Source organism: Elephantulus edwardii, unplaced genomic scaffold, assembly GCF_000299155.1.
Source record: "Elephantulus edwardii isolate Elephantulus edwardi_28Jun2011 unplaced genomic scaffold, EleEdw1.0 scaffold00185, whole genome shotgun sequence".
NCBI lineage: Eukaryota > Metazoa > Chordata > Mammalia > Macroscelidea > Macroscelididae > Elephantulus > Elephantulus edwardii.
In genome coordinates this window covers 621,555-632,106 of record NW_006399935.1, presented here as the reverse complement: position 1 = coordinate 632,106, position 10,552 = coordinate 621,555, and the positions used below count along the sequence as shown (strand labels likewise).

The following is a 10,552-nucleotide window of genomic DNA, read 5'->3' as shown; positions in this document are numbered from 1 at the left end:
GGATGGATGGATGGATGGATGGATAGGTGGGTTGGTGGGTGAGAGTCCTACATCCTAATCCCTAGGCCACCAGGGAGTGTCAAAGAGATTATGTGGATAGATGTTGTTGTTTACCCTCAAAGCAGCCAATTCCTAGCTGGCCCTCCAGCGGGTTTTCAGAGGCTATAATTCACACTGGGGAAGACTGCCTATCTTTCTCCTGCAGAGCCACTGGTCCGTTCAAACCACATGCCTTTGAGTTGGCAGCACATGGATGAACATACATCCTGAAAGGGACTGATGTCAGGGCTGTCACTGGTCTGCAGATCCCTGAGGAGGGAGAAGCTGTTTGGGCCCCTCACCTGGGCTCGGTCCCAGGCTGCTGCTGGTGAAACAGTGGCCCCTCACAATGTCTCCCCTCCCCTCCCCTCTCCTCCCCTCCCTTCTCTCCTCTCTCTTTCCCTCCCTCTCCCTCTACTCCTTCTCTTCCCCTCCCCTCCCCTTCCCTTCCTTTCTCTCCTCTCTTCCCCTCCCTTTCCCTCTACTCCTTTTCCCTTCCCCTCATCTCTCCACCCTTCCCCTCCCCTTCTCTCTCCTCCCCTCCCCTCAGCTCCCCTCCTTTCCCTTCTCTTCCCCTTCTCTCCTCTCTCCTCCCTTCCCCTCTCCTCTCTTTCCCTCCACTCTCCTCTCCTTTGTTCCCCCACACTCTTACCTATCTGCATTTGGCCTTTGGGTTACAATCATCAACAGTCACCATTCTTTCCTAAAGGGGACCTTTCATTACCAGAGGCAGTAGCCTTCAGAGAAAGGTACCCTCACGCCCCGCTCAGCCACTCCTTGAATTCCAGGTCCCTGTTCACCAGCCAGCAAAGTGCAGGATAATGACTGTTGCCAGGAGCTGTGTGGTTCTCAGTGGTTCATTTTGGTGCCTTACCTGGATGGACTGGGAGGTGTGATGTTGTTAGATAGTGTCACATCAGCCTGATCCTACAGCGACCCCAGGTTAGAGGAAACAGAACTGCCTGTTCCTGTGTCACCCCCATGACCGGTTGTGAATCAGAATGTAGGGTTTTCAGTGGCTGATTTTCAGTAGTTGGTTGCCAGGCCTTTCTTCCTAGTCACTAAAATCCATTTGGTATTCTGGCAACACTCACTATTGAGAACGTGGTACGAAACCCATTTTTCAGATGAGCTGCAGGTTCAGAGAGGTTGGAGTATTTGAGACCATACAATCTTATCTGCCCTTAACCCTGGCTGGGAGGGATTCTTTGCTTTCGTGCTGGGCACCGGGATGAGCGTGGATGGGATGGTGGCTAAGGTGAAGAGAGAAGGTGGACTGGGCAGCTGAGAGTGCCCTAGGGGCAGCCAGGGGTCCTGTGTCCAGCTAGCTCAACTCTGGGAGCCAAAGGCTTAGGGAGAGTTCTCGGCTGCTCCGATCCCTTTCAGTTCTCCCTTTCTATGAAGCCCCCTCTCTCACGCATCCCTGTTAACTGGAACCTGTGTCCACAGCATGTTGTCCAGCCTGAACGAGTGGCTGTGGCAGGAGAAGTTCTGGCTGCCCTCCAACAACACATGGGCGGACCTGGAGGACCGGGATGGCATGGTCTTTGCCCACCCTCGGGACCTGCTGGCAGCCCTGCCCCTGGCCCTGGCCCTGCTGGCTGTGCGCATGGCCTATGAGAGGTGAGTGTCCTCCTTTCCACTGACCTGTGACCTCATCACCTATGTGCCTCCTGCTGAGCCTGGCTTTGAACACTGTAATCTGACCCCCTCCCCCCCCCCCCAGGCCCCAGGCCCTCTGCTGCAGCACTTGTCTATAACCAGGTGGGGGTGCTAGAGACACTTTCTAACCTCAGCTCATTACACAAATGAAGCCCCTGCTCACCGTCCTGCCTCTGTCCACTGGGGGTAGACCCACTGTCACTCACCCCATTGCCCCTCGATTCTGTCCCCAGCTCCCCTCTTTGTAACCACACTCCCACCTTCCCCCATGGCTCTCCCATCATTCGTAGCCTGCAGCCACTGGGTCATCCTCTAAATACATACCTTTCCCTAGCTCACTCCTCCCAAAAGAAGCAGTTTGTGTGAAGATTAGAACTGTGTTTCAAGTAGGGTTCTTTCTCAAGGCAGACAGCCAGTCCTTTCTTCTGAGGCACCTCTAGTCTGGGCAGATTTGAACTGCTTCGGAGAAGAGTACTGACTCTCCTTTGGACTGCCAAAAGAACAAACACATGTGTCCTGGGGAAGATGCAGCCGGAATGCTCCTCGGAGGCGAGGATAGAGAAGCTCCATCTCACATACTTTGGACAGGTTGCTAGGAGGGCTGTTCACTGGAGAGGGACGTCATGCTTGAAAAGGCCAAGCAGGTGGATTGACACAGTGACCGCAGCAATGGGCGTCAGTGCGTCAGAAATGATGACGATGGAACAGGATAGGTCATGGTTCAGGTCTGTTGCTCGTTGGGTCACTACGAGTCGTGCCGACTTGACAGCACCTCGCAACCACAACCTATCAGGAGGTGTGCACTTCACCTTTCTCACCCTGCAGGGATGCCAGGTTCCCTGAGACTTCTGAGTTGCCAAACCCTATGGGTCCATCTCTTCGGTAGAACAACTTCTTCCTTCCCCCACCCCAGTCCCAGTAACCACCCCTCGTGAGCTCTTCCAGAGCCCCGAGTGCTGCAAATGGTTAACACATTTAGCTTCTCACTCAAAGGTCGGAGGTTCTAGTTCACCTAAAGGTACCTAGGAAGAAAGACCTGGCAATGTGTTTCTCAATAACTAGCCATTGAAAACCCCATGGAGCACGTTCTAATCTGACAGACACGCGGGGCCACTGATAGCGGAATCCACTCTGGCATCTGAGCTAAATCCCCCCCCTCTGGGTCTCTTTCTCTCAGCCCCAGGTGATCCCACCATTTCTCACAGACAAGATGTCCAGTTCCTCTTCCAATCCTTTCCCACGGCCCCCCTCATGCACCTTCCTTACTGTCCTCCCACCACCTGCACCTGCCTGTTTCCTGGACTGGCCCTGCCTGCCATTCCTCTAAGCGTGGGTTCCATTGCCTCCTCTTCCAAGAAGCCTGCATATTCTCCCCTTAGGCAGAGCCCTTAATTCCCTCTGGGTCCCAGACTGAGTCCCTCTTCAGTCCCTGTCCTGCCTCAGTGGCCTGGGAGCATTGGTCTTGCTTTGCCTCCACTTGCAGGGAACTGGCCGAGGTCTAGTCCCCAGCACAGGCTGCACACAGGGAGCCAGGGGTCTTGTGAAGTCACGGACCTTCACAGTACACCGCAGTGTGAGCATCTTAACTCAGGCCTCAGTGGAAACCCAAGGTGCCCATGCTGCAGAAGAGAGAGAGCATGAGGGCTGCAGGACTCAGGAAGCCCTGAAGCCACTGCAGAGAGAGAGCCCTGTGCCCCTGTGGGCTGGGCAGGGTGGGCCTGGGTCGAGGTTCACCACGGAACTGGAATGAGGGGAGGTGGATGCTTTCGCAGGCCCACTTTACAGGTGTGGGGGCGTGTTACTTGTTTCTAGGATATGCCTAGTGCTTTTGAGGGACAGTTGTGGGGACCTTTGGGGGTACTTTATCCCTTGTCAAAGAGAAAAGTTAGTCCAGGGTTCCAATTCCAGGTCTACCAGACTATCTCTGTGTGGCTTTGGTCATGGCTCTGAGCCCTCTGCACCTCAGTCTACCCATCAGGATAATGGGAAAGATGGTAATAGATGAAGGATTAGGAGCAGGTGGACCAAGCCAGTTTCTAATCCTGACCTGAAAGATAGTTCAAACCCAACAGGCCGCATCCTCCCCACTCCCACCCCTGCGCATGCCCCTGAGTCAGGGACGAGTCTCTTGCTAGACTATCCTGGGCCTCAATTTCCTGAAATGTGAGGCAAAGACATGATGCAGGTAGACATGAGGCAGGTTTTAAAATTTGATTTCTACCTGTGATGTCGGGTGCCCCCTAACGGTCAATATTGTGAACAGCATTGTTTCTATCCAGTGGATGGACAGACCTGAGCCTCACCGCCAGGGGTCAGGCTGTGACAGGATCTCCCTCCATGTTTTGGAAAAAGCAAAGGTGCACGGTACCCCAAGAGTTAGTCGTAGCACCCCCATCCTGAAGCCCGAGAAGCTATACTTACTTGGTGGTGGTGGGTGTGGCTGAACTGATTCCAGCCCAAACCCTGACCCTGCAGGACCGAGTGGCGCTGACCACAGGATGTCTCAGGTGCTGATTTCACTGCCATACTGTCTTCTGCAGGGCGATTAGTGGGTTCAAACAGCTGACCTTTCAGTTAATAGCTGAGTGTTTTAATCACTGTGCCACCAGAACACCTCTGGCCTATTTGGCAGATCCCTGTGGACACTTACTCCTTTCTCAACTGGTCCAGGACCTACAGCGCTGAGTCTTCCTTTTGCCCCGGGTGTTCCTTCTAGGGATGCAGTGGAGACACTAGGCTATTAACCAAAAGATTAAAGGTTCAAGTCCATGCTGAGGCACCTCAGAAGAAAGGCCTGGCAATCTCCTTCCCCAAACCCAGCTATTGAAGGCCCTCTGAGCTCCGCTGTCCTCTGACACACTTGGCGTCCTCTGCTGCCTCTGTGTTTGGTCTGGTGCAGCCACAAGGCTCCCCAGGCCCCAGTGCTCGAGGCTGAGATCAGCCATGGGATGTTTGTCAGACCTTGTCCCTTAGAAGGAGAAGAAAGATCCCAAACCTTCCATGCTGCCTCCTGCCGCTGGGCTTCCCTGGCCATTCTGAGCTTCACTTTCCCCATCTGTAGCATGCTCCCCCTCAGCCCTGTCCCTGCTCCATGGCCTGACATTTGTCCCTCCAGGTTTGTGGCGCTGCCCCTGAGCCGGTGGCTGGGTTTGCAGGACCGAATCCGGAAGCCAGTGACACCCAACCCCACACTGGAGAAATATTTCCTCACACAGAGCCGGAGACCCAAGGAGGTGGGTGCTGTCTGGCTTCCTAGCACCCAGAACACCACCCTCCAGTCCACTTGGGCCCCCCCCCTCAGATGGTACAAGGCCTTAGGAGTTGGAGGGGTTTCTCTCCTGTCCCTGAGGAGAAGTGGATACGTCCTCTTTCCATTCACACCCATGGGTGTAGCTGCCACACTAGGTGGGGTCTTGCTGGGTCCTGAGTGGGTGGGAGAAGGTCTCTGTACCTGGGAGTGGGGGTGGAGCCAAGGAGAGTCTGTGGTTCCTTCTCAGCCTTTAGGGGGTGGGAGGACCCTGACTTTCTAGATGGCATGTAGGAATGTGCCTGTGGGGTCCTACCCCCCGCCCCTTCCCCAGGTCCCTCATTTGCTCTGAGTGAAGGGCAGAGTTCTGTGTAGGTGGGAGAGGAGGGCAGGATGAGGCTCCATCCCAGGACCTCGGCCCACCTCAGTCCTCAGAGCTGAAAGGTCCTGCCTGTCTGGGATGGGACCACAAACCATCCTGGGGCCCCAGGGCACTGCTGTCACCCCTTCCTTTGCAGCCCCAGATGGCCCTCCTGGCCAACCAGTGTGGCCTCACCCTGCGACAGACCCAGCGGTGGTTCCGGCGCCGCTGGAACCAGGAACAGCCCACGCTAAGCAAGAAGTTCTGTGAGGCCAGGTGAGGGTGGGGCTGGGACTCAGGGGCAGGTCTGGGGGTGCTGGGGTGCAGCAGCACCCTCACTTCCTCATGGGCTCCCCCTCCTGCAGCTGGAGATTCTTGTTCTATCTGTGTACCTTCCTGGGTGGCCTCTTGGTCCTGTACCACGTGAGTGTGTCCCCTGTCCCCCTACCTGCCTCACCTCATAGACACGTGCCTAGGACTTGCTGGTCATTGGGTCCTTGCAGAAATGAGTCCATGGCCTAGAGTGGGGGAGAGTCAGATGATATAGCTTAAGTGTGACCTAGGGGCACCCAGTGGGGGCTGGGACCCTCAAACTCACCAGCTGACCCCACCCCTCTCCACAGGAGTCGTGGCTGTGGGAGCCAAGGATGTGTTGGGAAAATTATCCAAACCAGGTGAGCTGCAGAGGTTGTATGGCGGCCTATAGGAGCCAAAAGTCAGAGATGCAGTGGGAGAGGGTGGCCAGAAGGGGGCGCCAAGCAGGGGCATCGCCCCACAACCCTCCCTGGCCTTGAACTTGACCTTCCAAGGCTTCTCTTGGAACAGAGTCTGGAAACTAGGCCCAGGAGCTGCTGTAAGAACCACTGTTCTTGATTATGTCCAGGGATGAGGCACTCACTTCTTGCTCATCGAACAAGATCTTTGGGGTGGGGCAAGTGGGAGGTAGTGTGCAGGGCCCCACCCCACTGCAAACCTTGCCCCGCCCAGCCCCTGAAGCCCGCCCTGTACTGGTGGTACCTCCTCGAGCTGAGTTTCTACATCTCCCTGCTGATGACTTTGTCCTTCGACATCAAACGCAAGGTGAGACCAGAGTGAGGGAGGGGCTGAGGGAGTGACCAGGAGCTGGAGGGGAGAGGGCTGAATTCACAAGTCCCCTTTCCCAGCCCCCAGACACCCCTGAACCCCATACCTGAGCGTCCTAGGAGTCCAGAGACACCAGCCCCCATGAGTGTTTGCCCTGCGCCCCTTGGGACGGGGACCCTCCACTCACTGAGGCCTGTCCCCGCGTCTCCTGCAGGACTTCAAGGAGCAGGTGGCCCACCACTTCGTGACCATCACCCTGGTCACCTTCTCCTACAGCTCCAACCTGCTCCGCATTGGCTCCCTGGTGCTGCTGCTGCATGACGCCTCTGACTATCTGCTGGAGGTGGGCCGCCCACCCTCCCTGTCTGGCCTACCCACACCCATTATCCGATGTCCTCCAAGTGGGCCCTGAGTCAAAGCCCCACCCCCTTGGCCATTCCGGGAGGCCAGGCCCCGCCCCTTCCGCTTTCCTAGGAGATAGTCCTGCCACCCTCCTCCTATCCTGGTCATCACTTTCGTCTTCCCAGGTCCCCTTGACTTACTGGACCTCACCCCTCATCACCTCCTGTGGAATGAGCCCCTGCCTGTTCTGTCTCACCCAGCCACCCCCACTCCGTGAATCCCAGGCCTGAGCCCCCCTCTCCTATGTGCTCCCCAGGCTTGTAAGATGTTCAACTACATGCGCTGGAGGTTTACTTGTGACACACTCTTCCTCATCTTCTCCGGCGTCTTTCTCTACACACGCCTCGTGCTTTTCCCCATGAAGTGAGTGTGCTTCTGCAGTAGGGGATCGGAGGGTAGGGGAGACGGGGTGACAGAGGCTCCCCAATTCCAGGAATAGGTGGGTGAGGAAGGAGGTGTGTGCCTGGTACAGAGCACACAGTACAGCACAAAGCACACAGCACAGCATAGCATGTGAAAAGGCCCTGAGGAAAGGGAAGGAGGGACGGGGCACTGGCGCCCTGGTGTCACAGCTCAGGCCAGGCTCATCTGATATGCTTGGTGCAGCACACAGAGCAGATAATGTGCAGGGCGCTCAGAGGCCCTGCCCCGTGTGGAATTCACATAGGTCAACCAAGCACACTGTTGAGTGTCTCGTGCAAGTACTAAAGAGAAAACTAAGGCAGTGAGGGGCACAGTAAAGGAAGGCATATGGGACAGCATTTGTCCAGAACCTAAGGGAGGTGAGGGAGAAAACCACTGATAGGGGAAGCTTGCTCTAGGCAGAGGGCCAGAGCCTGCTGAGTTGGAGGAATAGGTCCTTGTGCCTGGAGGTGAGTTCAGGAAAAGGAGCAGAGGGTCACGGTGGACCTCTTAGCAGAGGGAGGTGGGAACACTGGCAGCTGTGAGCAGAGAAAGCTGGCTCTGGTTCCTGCTCAGGGACGCCCTCTGGTGGGTGGAGGCAGAGGGCGTCACCACTGACCCTATGAGCTGATGAAGGAGAGGGCACAGTTCACAGGTACTGAAGGGATTTCTAGAGAAGAGGAAGAGGGCAGGGGCGCAGGGAAAGAAGGGTTTAAAGAGCTCTGCTTTGGGTTTTCTTGGGGCTGGTGAGGATGACGACAGGGTGAGGCCATCCGGGGCACCAGCAGAGAAGGTAGAGCTGAGTGGATGGGGCGGTCGTCATGCTAGACGGGAACCAAGGCCCTCGGCACCCCATAGGGGTCATGGTTGTGCTTGTGGACGGTTAAGAGTCAGCGAGCTTGAGCATTTTGCTGAGTAAGCAGACTCAGCCTGCCTAAGTGCTGCCTGAGTCTGGGTGGCACAGTCTGTGCATGTCCCTTAACTCAAAGGTTGCTGATTTGGACCCATCCAGCAGCTCCACGGAGGAAAGTCCTCACAATTTGCTTCCATAAAGTACACAACCAAGAAAACCCCATGATGCTGTTCTGTCTTGTGACATGCAGGTCACCAGAGGCAGAAACAACTTGAAAGCAATGAGTTGCGATTTTCTGGCTGATGTGTACAGTGTCATCTTGAGGGGCAGTAGGGAGCCATCGATGGTTCTGGATCAGGGAGAGCTGTCCCCGGATGAGTGCTCATGTTAGAGCTGGGGTGGGGGCCTTTGGGGATGCAGGAGCTGGTTATGGATCCCTTGCCTCCTTCTGGCCACAGGATCCTCTACACCACGTACTATGAGTCCATCATCGACCGGGAACCCTTCTTTGGCTACTACTTCTTCAACGGCCTCCTGATGATGCTGCAGCTGCTGCACGTGTTCTGGTCGGTCCTCATCCTGCGCATGATTGTTAAATTCATGAAGAAAGGCCAGGTATGGCGAGTAGGTCTTTGAAGCCCCTGCCCGCTCTCCCCTTCCCCTCGAGCTTCACACTGTCCTCTGTCTGTCAGATGGAGAAGGACATCCGCAGTGACGTGGAGCAGTCAGACCTGAGTGAGGAAGAGGCCACCCAGAAGCACCCACAGCTAAGGAACGGGTCAGCGAGCACAGGCGGCCCCCGGAGCCGTGTGACCGGACGGCTGACCAACGGACACACAGCACCCATGTAGGAAGTAGGACCCAGTGTCCAGGGACTTGGATTTGTGGAGTACCAGGCGGATGGCCCTCAAGCCAGCTTTGTGGAGACAGGGAAGGCCCCATCCCTACCCCCCGAGGAGGGCTGATGATCTGTCTCCAGCCCCTTCCCCTGACCTCTGTCCTCCACCCACCCACCCTTCCTCAGGGAAACTGAACACAGCTGGGGCCAGCAGTGGGAAACCAAGGCTGCAGGCTGGGACTGTGGGGAGTCCCCGCTGGAAGGGGCCTAATAAAACTGGAATGGAGCCGAATTCACCTTTTGAGAGATGTGTCCCTGTATGTCCTGAGGAGGAGGAGGACTCCACTGCTCAGCAGAAGTACTCCCTCCCCAGGGACACGAACTGCCTGGGGTTATGTCATATATAGTTTGCCAGCGGGACAACATTTCTGACTGAAGAATCAGGCGCAAGTTGTTCATAGACGCGCCTTTGACAGATCAGGGCTAAAGTGCTTCACTATTATCTGAACTATTTGCTGGGTTTCTTTATGGATGATGTCCTTGCTGTCATCCCACAACTCATCTGGTCTTCAGGCTTTAGCAGTCAAAGGATCAAATCTATTCTTGAAATGGATTTTAAAATTCAGGTGGGATTGTCTCAAGTACATATTTTAAAAGTTGTACAAACAGAACTAAATGGAATACTGCATGATTTAAAATTAGGAAAAGTGTGCATCGAGGTTGTATCCTTTGTCCACACTTGTTCAATTTGTAAGGGAGCTCTGGTGGCCTAGTGGGGAAGGATATGTGCTGCCAACCCAGAGGCAGGCAGTTCAGATCCATCAACTTCTCCTAGAAAGAAACATCTGCATTCTTCTGTCGTGATAATTGGTGGTGGTGGCGGTGCCATTTGAGTTGGTATGACTCATAGCAACCCTCCGCGCAGTGGATCTGACCCCTGTCCATCCTGTGCCATCCTCCGTCTCTCTGACACATGTGAGCCCCTTGCAGCAGTCACTGTGTCCATTCATCTCATTGGGGGTCTTCCCTCTTTCACTGACCGGCATGGTGCTCAGTGATTCTGACCACTGATTCTAAGCACGGTGTCCCTTTCCGAGGAATGGCTTCTCCCAACAACATGCCCTAAAGATGTGGTCTTATCTAGAATCTCTGCTGAAACCAGGCCACCGTGGGTGACCCTGATGGTATTTGAAATACCTGTAGCACAGTTTCCAGCAAAACACAAGCCACTACTGGATGACAAACTGACAGATGAGTGGTGGCCCATCATAGTAACAGCTGAGAAATCTCAAGTGTTGCATTGGAGAAATCTGCTTTCAAGAACTCCAAAATTCTAAAGAGCAAGGATGTCAGTTTAAAGAGGAAGGTGTGCCTGATCCAGGCCATGATATTGTGGGTTGCGTTCTACACGTCTGAAAGGTGGACAGTGAATAAGAAAGGCCAAAGAAGAATCAATGTGTCTGAATTGTAGTATTGACAAAGGGTACTGAGTATTCTGTGGGTTGCCAAAAGAATAGGCAGATTTGTCCTGGAGGAAGTGTACCTGATAGGTAAGATTGGTGAACTCTAGCTCACATCCTGTGAGCATGTTATCAGGAGTCAGTCCTTGGAAAAAATACAGCGCGCTGGTAAACATGGAGGCTCAGAGAAAAACAAGACCCTAAG

General features: G+C 54.9%; 1 protein-coding gene across 1 annotated transcript; it reads left to right on the top strand.

The window, feature by feature from the left end:
- Positions 1-1,489: 1,489 nt before the first annotated feature.
- On the top strand, positions 1,490-8,900 carry LOC102870468 (ceramide synthase 4-like). Its single transcript, XM_006896399.1, has 10 exons — positions 1,490-1,662; positions 4,817-4,934; positions 5,467-5,585; positions 5,675-5,732; positions 5,933-5,983; positions 6,297-6,389; positions 6,607-6,735; positions 7,051-7,157; positions 8,508-8,664; positions 8,742-8,900. Exons 1-10 carry the CDS (start codon positions 1,490-1,492, stop codon positions 8,898-8,900), a joined length of 1,164 nt encoding a protein of 387 aa, XP_006896461.1.
- Positions 8,901-10,552: the final 1,652 nt, after the last annotated feature.